Source organism: Malaclemys terrapin, chromosome 3 (assembly GCF_027887155.1).
Source record: "Malaclemys terrapin pileata isolate rMalTer1 chromosome 3, rMalTer1.hap1, whole genome shotgun sequence".
Classification (NCBI taxonomy): domain Eukaryota; kingdom Metazoa; phylum Chordata; order Testudines; family Emydidae; genus Malaclemys; species Malaclemys terrapin.
The window spans coordinates 104,945,544-104,963,535 of record NC_071507.1 but is presented as its reverse complement, the minus strand read 5'-3'; the positions used below and the strand labels follow the sequence as shown (position 1 = coordinate 104,963,535).

The window sequence follows — 17,992 nt, the reverse complement described above, 5'->3', positions numbered from 1 at the left end:
ATTATCAGACAACGGCAATCAGTATTTTTATATGCCATTCTTTGAGTCGGCTCTGTGTTACATTGTAGAATGCAAACTGCATGTCGATATGCCCTAAGGTTCCTAATTTTATTTCTACATAATTTACAGTGGAAGATAATGTGGAAAGAGATTTTATTTTGAATGTCTTTTTTTTTTTTTAAACCAATCTTATGAAAATGAATTCTATCACTGGCTTTTATATGAAGAGGAATAACGTTTATTGCAGTGACAAATTGTTTGCATTTGAAGTGCACTTTTTCCTGTGCCTCAGCAGGCTATGTGATTCCATTCCACTGACACTAAGAAGAAAGAATTAAGTTTGTGCCATTTCCTATCCTCATTACAATTTTCAGCATGAGATTAATGAGAAGAGAATAATGGCTCATTAATTCAAAGTCTTTTTCCACTAGGATGAGGTAGCAGGATCTTCATAATCTCTTATTTATAATAGTCAGTTGTCTTGTTTGGATCTTTCTAGTGTTCTGCGTTTTGATTGGGTGGCCATACTATCCTACACTAGTGACAGGTTCTTGGACCTGAAGGGTAGATAGACAAGTCATTTCCAGCACAGAATATTAAAGGTCATTGTATCCCAGTGTGCTGAATGTAAGTGACCTATACATTCGAATAATGCATTCTGCAGTCTAACAAGTTAACAACAACAATGGAATAGTCCACAGCTGCATGAAACAACATCTCCTGAGGGGTAACACGTGCTTCTGGTTAAAACTAGGGACTGGGAGACATTGCTCCGAGCTTATATTCTTGGTTCTGTCATTGAATTGCTTTGTGACCTTGGGCAAGTTGCTTATTATGATTCAATCCTGGTGCCAATGAAGTCAGTGGCAAAACTCCCATTGACTTCAATAGGAGCAGGGTTGGATCTTCCTTTAGTTACCCCATCTGTGAAATAGGGACATTAAGGTTCACCTTTGCAAAGAGTGAGATCCTCTGATTAAGATCCCCTACGTGCAAGTTGCTGTTATTTTTAATCTAGAGTTGTGAAGATCCAGTAAGTATGGTCTGCACTGGGGTGTCTTTTTTTCTTGCATAAAAAAAAATGGTCTGGCAGCATAATACATTCATTATTCCTGTTCCCCCAGCTATGAAAAGGGAGCAGCATGGCTAGGAAGGCTGTCTGGTTTCACTGTTGTTTCTGTAAGTACCGTTGTGCTCTCTGCTGAAACACTGCTCATGGGTAACGTTATTCTGCAGTGAGTCACACTAAATCCTGCTCAGCGTGTAATGTGACCTTATACCTCCCATGGCGACAACACTAAGGGAGCTCTCGTTATCCTCTCTTCTCTAGCTGGGAAAGAACACCACTGCCAGGAGGCTGTGCTGAATCAGGGCATTCACTCTTTCTACCTTTCTTCCTTTTTAATTTGAGAGTGGCTCTGGCACTCTTGTGAGCAAGTGGCTAATAGCGCTAGCTTGAGGATGACACTGTGTGAAACTCTATGAATGCGTGCAGACGTGATTAATGGTACCATGAACCTCACACTGTTTGGCTCTGCTTACGAACACAGATATTAAAGATGCACAGGCTGAACATCATTTATGTCTATCTCTTCCCATTTCCTTGTCCACCTGCAACTTCCTTAGGCTTTGAAGTCCTTCCCTTCACTCCCTGACTTCCCTTCATGCTTTCCACTTCCTACCTGCTACCTCCCTGTCTTTGTTCTCACCACCTCCCTTCCAGCTCCTTAACTCCCACAGCACCTGAAGCTTCTGACTGCCTCTCTCCCCATGAGCCCCCAGCAAGTAAAGTGTTCACGCTTCCTTTGATGATCCCTTGTGTGAAGGTAAGCAGTCTCGTTCATGACTCTGAGATGTTGCCTTGTGTAAATCTCATGCTGTGTTTTTTGGAGTTTCCCCTGTGCACAGCATTCTAGAGCATACAGTATTGGGACAGAGCAGCACCAGAGTCCTAGAACTGCAGACATGCAGCCAGTGACAAGAGATTCTCCAGTGAGATCATCCAAGGCAAGGTGCAATTACCTAAGAAGTTATGGGATGGGTGGGAGCATGAAGAGTCAAGGTGGTCATGGATAGCAGCAGGAGGAGGTGGGGAGGACAGGGACAAATGGACAGTGAGTGATAAACACAGTATCAGCCTTGGTATCCCAGTCAAAACTTTACAATCTAAACTCCAAATGTTGAGGGCATGTGGATACCCCTACAAACTGCCATGCAAGCTCCACCAATGGATCCCATACCTGACTTGCTGCAGGCTGGTATTCCATTCATGGGCCTCTCTTGGACCAAACTGGTTTGGGAATGTTCACAGACAGGGACCAGAAGGTGTGATCCTGAGACTTTTTTTTTCTCCCCCCCCCCCCCCCAATCTCTCTCATTTTCTAAGCAAAAAGCAAAATTCTGGGGCAAAATTCTACCCTGACTTACACCCTCTCCAGCCTCACTAAGATCAACTATTAAAAGTGATGGACGTGCAGTAGTAACATATTGTGTTAGCTTACCTACTCGTCCCAGGACTAGCTCTTTGTACACTGATGCTGCTAAGTTTTGTGCTTAAAATGCAGGTCGAAGTATTGGAATATTCAGTGAGTCCAGTCTTGGCAGGATATCTGTAGGTGCTTTATGACCGTAGCAAGGAGATAATAAAGATCTTATTGACAGAGATTGTAACAAGAACAGGAAATGACACAGTGGCAGCTCACTTTCTCAGAGAATGTAATGGGAAAGGAGATTGCTGCAGTATTAATCAGATCTTCAGTTAAACATTTTTAGCAAAGCTGGGAAGTTCATCTAATTGAATCTGTTTTCATTTCCATCCTCCTGTTGTCATTTTGTGCTCAGTTTGGGATGATGTATCAAGAAATCACTTTCATTCTTTATCAGTTGCAGTCTCTAGCTGCAGATGCTGGGCACTGTGCTGAACTGCGTGGTAATTATACAGTGAGCCAGCCATAAAGGCTCTAGGCCACTTGCATCGTAATGAACGTCAGCTAGCTCAGTTCCATTGGGTTATGACTGCCCTCCCGACCCCCGTTTCTCAGTCCATGTTACTAAAATAATAAATATGTCCGATGTTTGCTATGTCCCACCTATTAATATTTGTTGTTTGAACTGCAGTAGTGCCTGTAGCCCTGACAGCTCTGTTGTGTTAGGCACTGTACGTATTGCATAGGGTGGAAGACAGTCCCTGCCCTAAAGAGCTTACAGTTTAAATAAGTGGGACCTTTTTAACACACCACAGTGACTGCACTTAAAATATACTTTTTGTGTGGTTCACTTCTAAATGCGTGTTTACATGAGTTCATGCACAGCGACCTTGATTGCTACCAGTTGGTCACATAAACAATTACAAAACCGGGATTCAGCAGCCAAAATGGGACAGCACTAAGTATTGTCTGGCCTATTAGCTGTGATATTTTGTTTTTTAAAAAAAAAATATGAAGAACAAAAGAAAGCAACATTTTGAGTGCGTCCAAGTCTCGGAATATCAGATACCTTAAAAAAATCTGTATGTGTACTGGATAGAAGTAATTTCACCATGCATCTCCGTAATCTCCCAAAGTGTCCTCCTGCCCCAGCATGCACGGGTAATCCACATGCCCCCATGTCATGTAGGTTACAAACAGGTTATTGTGTAAAACCTGGAATCGATTTTTTTTTTGTGTGGGTTCTCTCTGCTTTGGATTTCCAGTCTTCAGGTCTACAACACTCAACAGAGCTCTTTCCCATGTGTTGCACTGTTCACACAGCTTTGGATGCTGCGGCTAATGCTTACAAAGAGTCATTTTAGCTAAATATGTTCCAGAAACATTTGAGGAGCTTCTGAAATAGGTACACTTTCTGCATGTTTGTTCTTCTAAGCATCCTAAGCCAGGCATATTGGTAATTTTCAGTTAAATAGCTGATTGAATATACGTGCAAACTCTATTCCAATTTAAAAATAAAAAAGCAAGAATTCCACCTACTGATGTTTGTGCTGCCGCAAGATATGTTAGGTGGAGTTTTGTAAATTTGCATCAATTCGGGAAAGAGTATGGGAAGTCCTGTGAGTTCCCAAACAAGCTTTGCAATTACATGAGTTCACTCTTTTACTTTTTTGTTAAATCGTGTTATGTTGGTAGCCTTGGTCTTTGCGGCAAGGTTTTTAATTGGCACTAACGACAAGGGCCTATGTTTTGAAAAGTGACTTGTGATTTTGAGTGCCTTGATTTTTGGATGCCCAACTGGAGACCCCTTAAAGGGACCTGATTTTCAGGGGCAGAGACTCAGTATTTTCTACAAAACAGATCCCTTTAAAGGGTTTCAAGTTGGCCTCCCAAAAACAGAGACACACGGTTACTTATATAATTTAGGCTGAGGCCACCACACTCATTTCATTTGTGAACTGCCGTTTTGGTTAGAGATTGATATGGTGTAGGAAGGTGCTTTATAAGCATTCCCCAGTTAGCTCTGCTAATATGTCTCAATAACAAGCTGCAGTAGTTTGTTGTTCCAATTCAGGGCCTCTCTTCAGACAGATTATTGTGTGAGAGGATTTGTGAGACGAGCAAGTGTACACTGACTGGTCCACGAACCTCATTTTTATTTGTATCTTAAGTCAGAATTTTAATCCAAGTCTCCAGTGCTTATGGACCTACTTGTGGCCATCCTAACTCCCGGTATCTTTTAATATGCAAAAGCTTGCTGCATTCTACAGTCCAAGTATATTTTGTAATTGTGTTTTTAAAATGTGTTAATTAACTCATTGTAAACCCTATCCTTTAATGTTTGTTCTTTGCACAAATTACTTTGGGCTTAGTTAACACATGATTTCAAATTGTACTGTACACAAGGCATGGAGCAAAGCTAGTTCCACAGAAGGTGAATGTGGAACTTGGTATCCGCTTCTGCAACTTGACTAGTAAACCGAGGACAAGTGACTGATGCACAGTGCTTCTCAAGCTGTGCTATAGGTCCATGAGTGGTTTGCAAATCACATGTTTCTGTTGCACAAAATGAGACATTTTAAGGACCAAGCTGCTTGGGAAGTGGGTCCATAAGTGGCTGTTTCTCTTGAGGAATGCTTCTTTGAAAATTTTGGAAAACCACTGTGTTGTTTTCTTTGGGAAGATAATCACATTGCAGCTGTTTGGTGTTAAGTTCTGCTCAGTGATTGTTGGAGTTTGACCCTGTTTAAAGTGAGAAAATCCAGAAGGCTGTGTTTTTTGTGATTGCCAGTTTCTGAGCACTATTTTCCTCTCATTTTTCTAGGGAGAAGTGTCTCCTCCCACTGCAGCTGGCTTTGGAATCAAAGAACGTGAAGTTGGCCCAACATGCTCTAGCAGGGATGCAGGTATGGCTTGGGACTTGGGTGGATTTTGACTTGCTTGGTTGGAGGGTGGATGTAGAAAATGGCAGCTCCCGTATGATTTAAATTAAAAGGAAATATAGGTGTTTAAAATGAAAGAAAGTACTGTAAACAAAGCATCAAACCTTGGGGTGACCTAGTGATAGCAAGGACACTGCTGAGAAGGCATCCAGGAGCTAGTCTCTGCACTAGCAGAGGCAGAAGATTCTGTGGAAGCTGCATGCTCTGCACGTGATGGATAATGCCTGGCTTAGCGCTTGGACTCCAGCAAACGACTAAGGAGCTGCATTGACAGAGTCTGAAGAGTCCCATCCAGCTCTCTTTGATCAGCTCAGAGGACAGTGTTGCTTTGAGGCTGGAAAGCGTAACGTAGACATAAGTAGTGAGGGCTCTGTTATAAATGTATGGGACCGCCACTGAAATATTGAAATCAAAATTCCCCACACATTCAGTAGCACTAGGTGAACTGAAGGGGTTTTATAAATGACAACTGAAAACAGCCATGCAATGCATGTACCAAGAAAATCAGATGCAGGCTTCAGAGAGCTAAAGCATTTGTAGGTAGGGAAATGGAAACAGAGCGTATGTTTTCGCTTCATTGAGGGGAAAATGGACATTGCACCAGTATGCAATTAATGTTTATTGCCAGGAATATAATTTTGTAGGGAAGGTTTCATACTGCTATTCTACTAAATACAAGTTGCTGTTCGCTAAGGGGCAATTCATCCCTGTGCGAAGGGCCAGCATGAGGTCTTGTTTTGAGAGTATAAGTAGGACTTAAGTAGCCTTTTGTGTCTCTGCATTTCACCCCCATGTAGCTGAAAGTAGTTTTGTTTTTTTGAGAATAATAAAAAGGCCAATATTTAGATTTGAAAACAGGCTCCCATAAAAATTCAGTTCAAGTCCATTTTATTATTTTTTTAAGTTGGATTTGCTCTTTTGTGCCACCTTTTCTAGCTCTGTCATGCTGTCTAGAAATACCCACTGTGACACTCCATTACTCACGTACTGGCTTCTTTCCAAGCAAAGGGAACCTGATCAGGCCATAAAAATCAGTAGGACCGTGTCAAATCTACCCCTTATACAACCTCTCAACCCCTACCCCCGGCAAATACACATCAAATTTCATACCACCAGCACAACCCACTGGTCAGGCTGCCTTCTCTTCGGGGGTTTAGTTAATGTTTTAGATTAGTCATCTCTTGAAAGATACATAAATGCCTCTTCCCACTCTCTGCCAGTGATTAGCAATGCCACCTCCACAGTGCTTCTGTCCCCCTGGCAGCTCAAAGGGAGAGAGTGGGATGATAGCTAAACCTTTATCTCCCACTAAGCAAAATGTAAAGTAGTGGTAGCTCTAGGCCTCCAAACCAGCCTCATTTTCCACTCTGTACATGTGTTGAAGTGTTACTTCTAAAATGACATTAGCTGGGGGCTTCACCAAAGTCAAGTCCAGCAGCCTGCAGAAATTGACATGTTGAGAGTCCACTGGGAAATGACCTTCTTGAGATCATTTGAGCTGCCAGAAAAGAAATAAAAAAGCCATTGTAGAATTCAGTAATGAACCCAAAAGTGTTAGTTGCATCATCAGCAAATCCCAGATCCCGTCCTGAAGACCTTCAGAGAAAGAAGGGCAGGTATGCAACTAGTACTCTGATTACCAATACGCAATAGGTTACAACTGAGTTAAATAATGGGGAGAGGGGAGAATCGACAGTCTCTGAGACTGAACTACCTTGTGCCTTATTGCAGAAGCTGCTGTCTGATGAGAGATTTGTATCCGTGGAAACCGGCTCAGATGAGAAGCAGCTACTAAATCAGATGCTGAATGCCGTCAAAGTGACTCCTTCCCTGAACGAAGACCTGCAGGTAGAAGTGATGAAGGTGAGTGATTTACCGCTGTCAGTACTTGCGACAGAGACTGTCTGACTCACTCCAGGGGTTTGTGAACAAATTTAGAAGTGTCTTGGACCTGTGCACATCTTGCCAGGAATTGATCCCCTCCTTGTTAATAATGAACGCTCATTTGCATTGCTATTTGAATTGTGTTACACACCAGCTTTCATGTGTTGCCTCTTAACACAGTTATCTCCTTTGTTGCTGTTACCCCATGTATATGATAGGAGGCAAATTTAAATGACATAAAGCGTTCACTCTGGTTTGAAAACTTCCTTGGAAGGAGTTCAGAGATGTCACAAGAGCTCACATTTGTTTGTGCTCAGTGTTTGTTGTGTGTGTGCTCAGACTGAGGATTTGCACACTCAAAACCCTGGTTGTGCGCACACACTTTAGAAAATTTGGACCACATTCTGTATCTGGTCTTTGTCTCTTTCTAAAAGAATTGATTACAAATAGTGGTTGGCCAAAGCCGGGGGGGAATTTTGACTTATCTGGGCACCTGCTGGTTACCCCCAAAATATCTTTGAACTAGTGTATGGGAGCCACCCACATTTTGTATGATTAAAGGAAGCTTTTATTCCTAGAAATACTTGTACTGCTTCAGGATGTTAGCTATATGAGTCAGAATGCTCAGTTGGTGGCTGCCATTGTATCAGAAGTGAGAGGATGTCAAAAAATGACCTGTCCTGCCAACAGGCTTTTCAGTAACTACCGGCATTTCAGATGCCAGCTCATGATCCCTTATTAAAGGTACATTAGAGCATCAACTTCAGTTAACCGCATTCCTGTCAGGGATTGTACTATGATGGGTGGATTCCAGTCCTTCAGATGTGAATTTTATACTTGATGTAAATAATTTCTTTTACTATCCTCTTCCAAATAGATGCTTACTGTTAGGAAGGGAACTCCAGGAGAAACTCTTTGAGGAACATGTTCAGAGAGACCCTTTTTGTATGTTTAAGGCACCCAACACTGCAGTGTCTAGACGCCTCATACAGAATTAAGATTTATGTAACCATTTGCCCAAAGGACCTGACTCACCTCTTCTCTTAGATCCAACTACTCCTACTCATTTGCCTTAAAGATTTTGTTTGCTTTTCTGTATTTCTTTGTGGTTTTTCAGCACTGAATGGTGCCCCTGCTTGAAGGATTAAAAATGGCCCTTGCTAAAACTGCTCCATATTGGCCAATTGTGCAAATTGCTGCTTTGTTTGTTTGTTTTATTCAAAGCCCATCATTTCCTTTGTGCCCCTAGCAAAGATCATTTGTGTATGCAGTACCCAATACACATATACAAATTGAAGAGTGAAGCCTATCAAAGAAGATGTGCAATGGGTGGGGGTTGTCAGAGAACTAGGTTCAACTCCCTCACTATTGGGGTAAGCCCCAGCTCTGATGCAACTTAAAGCTGGTAAGAGGGATCCTAAGCACTGATCAACTATGTATCCTGCCTACCTCAGACACACTCCATCTCTTCCTCCCTCTCTCCCTCAACATGCCCTCTGTGGTGGGAGGGGACTGGCACAGGGTTAAGAATCCCCACATCTGCAATGATAGGGGGTTCTCTTCTATCAGGGGAATTCTCTGTGGCCAGTGGCAACCAATTTCCAGCTTCCTGTCTTGTGCAAAGTGGCTGGGAACTCCTCCCCTCTCCCACGCATCACCTCTAGGGGGCACAAATATGCTTACTCGCCCTAGGGAACTAAAATGCTTTGTAATGGCTCTGCTTCATGGCTAGCAGGGGCCCTTAGCTCATCTGGTCAGACCTCCTGTGTAACACAGTCCACAGAATTTCATCAAGTTACCCCTGTGTTCAGCCAATCACTTGTTTTGGCTAAAGCATAACTTTCAGAAAGGCATCCAGCCTTAATGTGAAGACTTCAAGAGATGGATAATCCACTGCTTTCTGTGGTAGTTTGTTCCAATAGTTAATCATTTAAACTGGAGGGCAGGGGAAAACTGGGATGCCACAAAACTGGAGGCCACTTTTGAAATTTGGGCATGAATGTGTACCTGAATTACCCTCTCATTCCCGGAGATGGTCCCTTCCAGGTCAAATTTGAAGCATCTCAGCTGGATAGTGTGGGTAAACATATACTGTTCTGCCCACTTTTTTACTAGATTTATGGATAAACAGAGGACTTAATCTCAAAGGCTGCCAATCGGGCATCGTTTCACTTAAAGTGTAACCTGTATCACTTAAAGAAAATATTACAAACTGTGTTACAAAGAAATCTCATTAACAATAGGAATACCTCATTAGATCTAATAATTAATTTATTAACTACTTAAGGTTCACTGATAGGTTTTTTTTGTTTTGTTTTGTTTTTTAAGGAAAAAAGAAATTACCCAAAGGATAATGTAATTTCTGTTGATAACAAAATACACAGCATTAAAATGTATAAAAATGAGTAATATTAATACATTTAATTACAGTAACTGTATATTAATATTGTCTAATGTCCCCAGCTAATTGCAGTTTTTTGCATTCCTCTTGTTCTGGAGAGTTATCCTTTTCCTTGATCTATTTTCATCGTATTTTAAACTCCTATGTTTGTTACTAACTCCGTCCCTGATATGCTTTTGGGACATGATTCAAAGTCCTCTGAAGTCAGTGGAAAGACTCTCGTTGACTTCCGTGGGCTTTGGATTGGTCCATTAGGGACACAAGCAGATCCCCTGCTATACACTGTCCAAAATGGAGGTGCCAAGAGGAACTCGAAGCTCTCATCTCTCATAGTGCCTGTTGCTCTGGTATGTAGCAGGATCACATCAGCACTTCTTATCTCTTCTAGGAAACTATGAATTTTAATTAAAAATGGAATTCCACTTTGCAATAAGCAAACAAGATTAAATTAATCAAAACTCAGGTGGAGATTTGCTGGCAGTAATATTAATCCTTCTGAAACCAACCGTGGACTGTCTCTCTTCGTAAAGGCCATCCTATATAGAGTGAATGCATAGGGTTGCCAACCCTCCAGGATTGGCCTGGAGTCTCCCGGAATTGGTATTGATCTCCTGGTGACTATTGAAAGCAATCCAGGAGATTTTAATAGAATATTTTAAGAAAATGACATTACATCGTGTGTGGGGTGGGGGGGGGTGGGGATCTCCCAGAATAGCTTCAGTCAGAGTTGGCAACTCTATGAGTGCATGAGGATTCCCTATCACTTCCTTCTTTAGGAGTACTGTTTCTCCTCTTGAAATCCTAGTCCGCGTCTCACTTCTCGATCATTGTGAATGTCGGAGGCCCGGTGACTGACTCATCTCTGAGTCTAACACCAGTATTTTTCCATGGACTGTTAACTGGGTGATTCTTATGTAAATTTTTCCAATATTTGGCACCCTAGTGCCTAACTTCCCATTGCAAAGCTCTGAAAGTTCCACAAGGCAAGGAAATGAAAGATCCAAGACCTTTCTGGAGTATGTCTGTGCAGCACCAAGCATATATGGCAAATCACAAAGGCTTTTGTTAGGTTGCATGTGTCTTTCTGGCCCCCTTCCTCCAACAAACTTTTGCACTCAGGTCATGTGTTCTTTGATTGCCTAAAAATCTGATAATCTCCATATGGTATTGTTGCTCTTTGTCTAGAAAAAGATGCATTGATATAGTGAGCATGATACAGGGTCTATTTCAGTAATTATTCTGGCTGGGTCATTTCACACTTCTTCTCTACCTCCAACCCCATTCTATGCTGTGAAATACTAAGGCACAGACTCACTATTATTCCCATATTGTTAATTTAATGTAAGGTTGTTCAAGCACATTTCCTCATAACAAAAACACTAAAAAGCGACAAAATCAGGAGATAAGGCAACAACTGTACCCAACACAATATTATAGTCTCCAAGCATTAGTCCACTATCATCACAACACTAATACACTCTCGAACATGCTCCATTCGAATTCAGCAACTCGTACAACTTTACAATAATCAGATCAACTATGTATATATCTTTATACAGGTGGCAATATGGCCTGTAGGATGAAGCACTGGACTGGAACTCAGAAGATTGGGGTTCAAGTCCTGGTTGTGCCATTGATTTGCTGGTGGCATTTCAGGGGTGCCTCAGTTTCCCCTTCTGTAAAATGAAGATGATGTTACTTAGCTCCTTTGTAAAGCACTTTAAGAGCTACAAAGCATTATATAAGAGCCACGTATCCTTAAGTATATGCTATTAAACTGAACCAATGCTAATTACAAATGTGATGTGTTGTATAATGAAATAATAACTAGGTTAGTTAACGTTCTGCATTGCAGAGGTTTTCAGGCTTTTGACATGTGCACTGAGGACAAGGGTGTTGTTGAATTGAAATTGCTTGTGTTAGCTTTAGGGGCCACATCTTAATTTCAATTAATTAAATGCTAGCATGCATCCAGCTTTTAGGGTGGTATGGGACTACCTTATACAACTGGTACTTGTGGCACTGAAAGTGTTAGCAGAGAACTAGCCACAAGTCTAAAGAGATTCTGGGAAGGCTCTTGATTAATTTAGAGACAAACAGACTTTTTTGTCTTGAGCTCAAAAAGCTTGTAAAATGGTTGTAGCATTTTTTTCCTTATGAAATTAGACCACTTTACTCGCAAGATCATGTGCGGTGTTGACAAGAATACTATCAGATATGGTCAGGTCAGCAGTGCAGGAGGAAACTGAACAGTTTGTTTCTCTTTTGTGATAATATTACAGGTGACTAGCACCTTTCTTTTCTGGGTCTGCTGGTACCCAAAAGGAATTTAGCTCAGAAAATGACCACCTGGCTCTAAAGCAAGTAAAGCTAAATATAAAAGGAAAGTGTGTTAGACAAGAAAGCTCCAAAGAGCAAGGACAATTTTTTTTGCACAGAGTTTTATCATATGCAATATTCATTCTTACCACATTATTGTGATGTCTATTTGTAAAATGCCAACCTTCCTACTGATTTAGTTTTCAGCCTAATTCTTTATTTTATAAGAAATTAATCAGGGGGTTCCTCCCAATGCAAAACAGACATAATGCTCTTTTTTAACAGTCATGGAGAGAGGCTCAGAAAAATCCTATATTTAAGTATGGTGCACCCGCTTCTGAACACTGTGGAGGAACAGCAGTACTGTTAAAATAGCAGGCAAATCATTCTGGAAAGTAACAATTGGCAATTTAAGATGTGCCCATCTCTCTCACCACCACTTTTGTTTGCTCTTTGTAATTTCAGTTAAATTAATGAACTCTAGTATGTCACTGAGAAGCTTGGGTGCACAAAGAATGCAGGATTAGACCCTATACAAGAATTTGGGATGGAAAACCTGAAACTACTGAGACAGATGCTGCATGGAAATACTTAATTAAGGCCATCTCTGATGGAAAGCCATTTGCCTGAGATAGTGTCAGTGGTGACCTTTTCTAGTATTTGAGTCATTATTTCACTCTTAGTTAATGTGATAAAGATGTTCTGGTTATAGGCTCTGAATATTTCCTGCAGCTCTAATAGGCAGGGCTCCCCATCTTCTTCTCTGAGCCCAAATAAATTTATCTTAAGGCAGGTAGCAGCCACTGATTGGTATATCGCATGGCATGGTTTGAAAACAAGCAGCATTGCAAAAAAGGATACAGTTTACAAAAGGGTGGTTAGAGGAGAAGAAAGGGCTCTGCTAATCCCCGTCTTTGTGTTGTCCATAGTGACCCGCTGTTTGATTTAGTAAAGATTAGTTTATTCCCAGCAACTGCAAACTCACATTTGTTGGTGGATTAGGTGTACTGCTCTCTGATTTGTATTATCTTTCATGTTCTATAGGCTTTCACTGACAGTGCTCTATTAATCCATGCATAAGATTTAATGAAGCTTTGCTAAAACTGCTTTAAGGCAACCTTTTTCTGTACCTCTTTATTTGCCCATTAATACAGTATTTGGGAACCTTACAGCAATAATGTAGACAGCATTTTCTGTGATTTCAGCATTCACTTTGTCTAAATGCATAAGGGAAATCCAAAAATAGAAATTACAGTTCTACAGTCATAAATTTTGGTACAGACCACAGCAAATCCTTCTGCCTCTAAAATACTGATATCCGATTGAGCATTCATAATTAGGGCCCCATCAAATTCACAGTCCATTCTGGTCAATTTCATGGCCAGAGTGTTTTTAAATTGGTCAATTTCACAATTTCAGACCTTCTAACTGTGGGGGTCCTGACCCAGAATGGGTTCATGAGGGTTGGGTCCAAAGGGGGTCCCAAGATTGCCACCCTCATTTCTGTGCTGCCTTCAGGACTGGGCTAGAGGAGGTTGGTGGAGGTGGGTAGGTGCTGGGGTTTTCTAGCTGCTAGTCCAGGCCAGTGGCAGATTAAGGCAGGGCCCCTGGCCAATTTGTGAGCCCCTGAGAAAAATGGGTGCCTCAGCCCTGGAAGAAGCCCCATTGGCAGTAGCCCCTACTTGGTCACCCCAAGCCCCGACAGGAACTGTGGGGGAAGAAGCCCCAAGTCTGGGTACACTGAGCTCTGCTGCAGTCGCAGGGGCTGAAGCCCTGAGCTCCAGGTGGAGCCATGGGGGTGGAAACCTTGAGCCTGGGCTGCCCCAAGCCCCAGCTGGAGCAGCGGGAGGTGAAAGCCCCAAGCACGGGATGCCCCAGCTTCAGCCACCAGGAGCAGAAGCCTCCAGCCCCAGCAGGAGCTGCCGGGGGAGGAAACCTCTAGCTAGAAGTTGGCGGAGGGCAGGGGCAGAAGCTGGGAACCCAGCTCCTGGGCTGGTCCAGCACAGAAGTGAGATGCCACCCTCATTTCTGCACTTCCTCTCGAGGTCAATCTGATCTGCCCACCAAGAGTGGCTGTGCAGGGAAAGTCAACTCCTGTTGCTCCCCACTCCAGCCAGACTAGCAGCTAGGAGCCCCAGGCTCCCAGCAGCAGGGGGAGATCAGATTTCAAGTGGAAGAGCAGATTTCACAGTCTGTGACATGTTTTTCACGGCTGTGAAATTGGTAGGGCTCTAGTGATGGTGTAGGAAGCAGAACCCAGGGAGAGTTTTACATAAGATTTTTCCATTCAAAATTTTTTTTTTTATGGAGAATTGGGGTGGGTGGGTTTTTTTTTTTTTTTTTTTTTTTTGATTAAACAAAACCTTTCATGGGGAGTGTCTGCTTTCCTCAAAAAAATTTGATTTTTTTTTTCCATCAGAAAACTAAAAATGTGTGGGTTTGGGGATTTTCAGTGAAAATTTTGTGTGTGAGCAAAAAATACCCAGTTTCTGACCAGCTCTAGATTTAAGAGCTGATAGTTAGACATAATCTTCTTTTGATTTATAAAATGGATTGTGTTTGATCTGGAAATATTGAGAGAGCATGAATGAAGCGACACTTCAGATCTTTCTCTGAATTACTAAATTCTGCACTTTATGGCTAAAAAAGTTATAAAGAAGCTTATTAAAATAGTAAGACAGCGAAAAGGTTTGTGATGAACCTGCACATTTGTGATGAACCTGCACATTTGTGCGTATTTAAGGGTCGGTGTGTATGAAATATCTCTGTCTCTCTGATATATACAGTTGGTTACATTTAATGTAGCTACTGTGCCTTTCCTTGCACAGCATAATTAAATTGAGGAGGAGGTTGGATTGAAACAGCCATGTTTTAAACTGTATATAAGCTGCATTATTCCTGATGCTGCCTCTTCGAGACGTTATACATATAATGGCTGGTTTTATTGTAGGAGTAAGAGTCATTTCACTGTCCATAAAAACAGGAATTCATTGCAGGAGCTATAAAAATGGTAATTTGGTAAACAGAGGGGAGGGGGAGGAGGGAGAGACTATACTGAGCATACAGACTAGGAAGCAATTGCTGATCTCTGCTGTCAATCTGTAATTGAGTTTCTTCTTAAATAATATATCACTTTGGTGCTTTCTTGGATTTTATTCCAATCATTTTTACTCCCTAAAACAGCTAAATTTGAGAGAGAAATAATATTAGCGCAGAAAAAAAATTCATATGGGCCTTTGGTGGTTTTTGTAAAAGAAATGATCCCTCTCCCACTAGAAGAAGTGTGCCAAATATTTGCAATGAAAAGGGAGACTACTTAAAATTTTGGCGCAAACTTAAACGGGTCCATTTCGCCATAAAATCAGATACATTCCAGCAGAACCAAATCTCTTTCTGAGCAAAGATAGTCCTGTTCCAAGCAAATGGTGGATTTGAAACTTGAAAGTCAAAATGTGATATTTTTGTGTTTAATGAGAAAAAAAAAAAAAGTGGGGGTGGGTAGGGGCAAAAATTGATCAAATTTCACAGAAGAACTAATTTTGAGAGACTAAAAGTAGGGGAGGGAAGAGATATCGTGTGAAATTTCACTATGTTCAGCGGATAAAACAGTGATGGATAAAGAGCCGAAGTAGATAGTGGCCTGTTTCACCACCTTACCATCTAGAGGTGTGCTTTAAATCTTTGCTCTGTGGGAGATGGCCTGTGTAGTATGTGTGGTCACATGACCCCTTCACTTGCGTCCCTCAGTTAAGTTGTCTACTGGCCAACTGACTGAAAATTGACGTGTTATAGACAAAACTTGCACCTACTGGTCACGGTTTCCGGGAAACCACTTTTGACCCCTTCCGTGTTCTGTTCAAGGTACATCTCTTTAGGTGTTGGGCCCCTAGCATTCACCTCTGCCTGGGCTGGGCCCCGAATCCCTCTCTCTCCTGAGAAGGGATTCAGGCTGCAGCGCCCTGCAATCCACTGTAACGATCGCAGCAGGACTGACCTTAGAGGGACTATTTCAGAGCAGTATTTTGCTAGGATTTAACTTTCAGGCCAAACCAGACTTCCTAGACAAACTGTAAAAAAACATTCTATCATTCAGCAGTGAGCCTGAGCAGAGCAGAAAGGCACTAAAGGCTACAATTGGCATTGTCCATGCGGAGCCTCATGGTTCCACAGATGAATACATGGCAATTCAAGGACATGAAGCATTTTTTCCTCCATATCCAAAGCACCTACCATGAGGAAATGGGCAGCACCTGGCAAGAAAACCACACTTCATCAGTTTTACAGCCCCAATTTGGGGTATGGAGCCAATTAAATTACTGCCCCCTGGGTTACTTCTCTCTAATGCATTTTCTGTCCCCTATGAACCTTCTTATACCAGCAAAACTACAAAGGAGCAAAATAAGCATTTCATGTTATTGGCTCAATCTCTAGAAGTTAGGTACAAAGAGTGACTGTCTCTGATACTCCAAAATGAATTCACTGCTGACCCGGCATGACATTTTTAATGTAAGGTTAAATGCAAACGTAGGTCCGTCAGTGCTTTTATGAAGCATTTGCAGAGAAGAATGGCCTTGTTCCCCATCTGTGTAAGCTTGTGGCCTGAAACACTCGCTCTGTTCAGCATTGCGGACACCTGAGACGAGACTACTGATGAGCTATACCAGATGAAAGCTGTAACTACAGGAATGTACCTCCCATCCCTATTATACTGCTCCCTGCTCTCTCTTGCCTTATACTGACTGAAACCCAGTGGGGTTGCACTGGTGTGGCAGGGAACAGCATTTGACCATTATGTTGTTACCAGATGTGCCCATTACTTTGGGGTATACTCATTTATTCGGATTACTCCTCTGGGGAAGGGGGTTCTGTAATCCTGTCAATGTACTGCTTGTGTCACTTGTGTTTTCATATGGAGCTCTACTTCTCCCTTCTGCAAGTCCCCTCCCAATGGAGCTATCCTGCAGGATCTAGGGTCCCTAGGGCTGGGTTACTCCCACCCCAGAGCTGGATGAACACCCACACATACATTAACAGAGCAAGTCTGAGCGGACCGGGTCAATCAGCACTGTCAAGCTGACCCCTTATATGTCTCTGGACTCACTGGGCTGGAGGAAGCAGCACTTTCAAGCTGACTCTCCTTATATGCCCCTGGGCTCCATGGACTGGGTCAAGCAGCACTTTCAAGCTGTTACCCTTATGCGTCCCAGTTTCAGCACGTCCCTATCCCCACTCCCCCATAAGGTGACCAGATGTCCCGATTTTATAGGGACAGTCCCGATTTTGGGGTCTTTTTCTTATATAGGATCCTATTACCCCCCCCCCATCCCGATTTTTCACACTTGCTGTCTGGTCACCCTACTCCCCCAACACAATTGTACTGGCAGTAACCTACTAGATGAGCAAACCCCACAGTATTTTGGGCGCTGCAAGGATCTTTAGCTTAGGTAAAAGAAGCGTTGCTATAGAGTGAATGGGGGAAGCTAAAAACACAAAAGAGTAAAGTTTAGCAAGAGAGAGAGAAGCAACCAACTTAACCATAAAAGTTATTTATTGAATAATAGTAATAACTACACAAGGAGGGCTAAACCAACATAACATACATGATTAAAGGTTAATAGCTAAGGTAGAAAGGAAAACAGAGAGAGAGAAGGGGGGGGGTCTCACCCACTCCATGAGGCTTGAACTGGTCAGGGTTCCCAGATGATGGGGGTAGATGAGGGTCCTGAATGCTGGAGACAGGTAGAGCCCCTAGCACGATCAGTCAGGAGATGGAGTTCCAGTGGAACTGATGCATAGTTTGGATCTAAGCATCAGAACCCTGACTAGAGGGTGAATAGGGATTTTTGTAGAGAAAATACAATAGTTCAAGGGAAAACACTAGATTTGTTTATAGGTAAACTGATGACTCAAGGGTTTTCTTTAGACTTGACAATAGGAGCTGATCACTCTTGGCTATGGATGGTGTTTTCTTCCAGGGAGCTCACAATGCAACTAGGCTGCTTCAGTATTTGGATATCAAT

General features: G+C 42.2%; 1 protein-coding gene across 4 annotated transcripts in view; it reads left to right on the top strand.

The window, feature by feature from the left end:
- The window catches only part of ARFGEF3 (ARFGEF family member 3), a 118,829-nt gene that overhangs the window by 24,266 nt on the left and 76,571 nt on the right, over nt 1-17,992 (top strand). For all 4 annotated transcript variants that reach the window (XR_008444510.1, XM_054024020.1, XM_054024019.1 and 1 more), the window contains exons 3-4: nt 5,251-5,332; nt 7,100-7,231. Coding sequence is in view for 3 of the 4 variants with exons in the window: in XM_054024020.1 (XP_053879995.1) it covers nt 5,251-5,332; nt 7,100-7,231 (214 nt within the window). In the remaining variant the exon portion in view is untranslated. The remainder of the gene's footprint in view (nt 1-5,250; nt 5,333-7,099; nt 7,232-17,992) is intronic.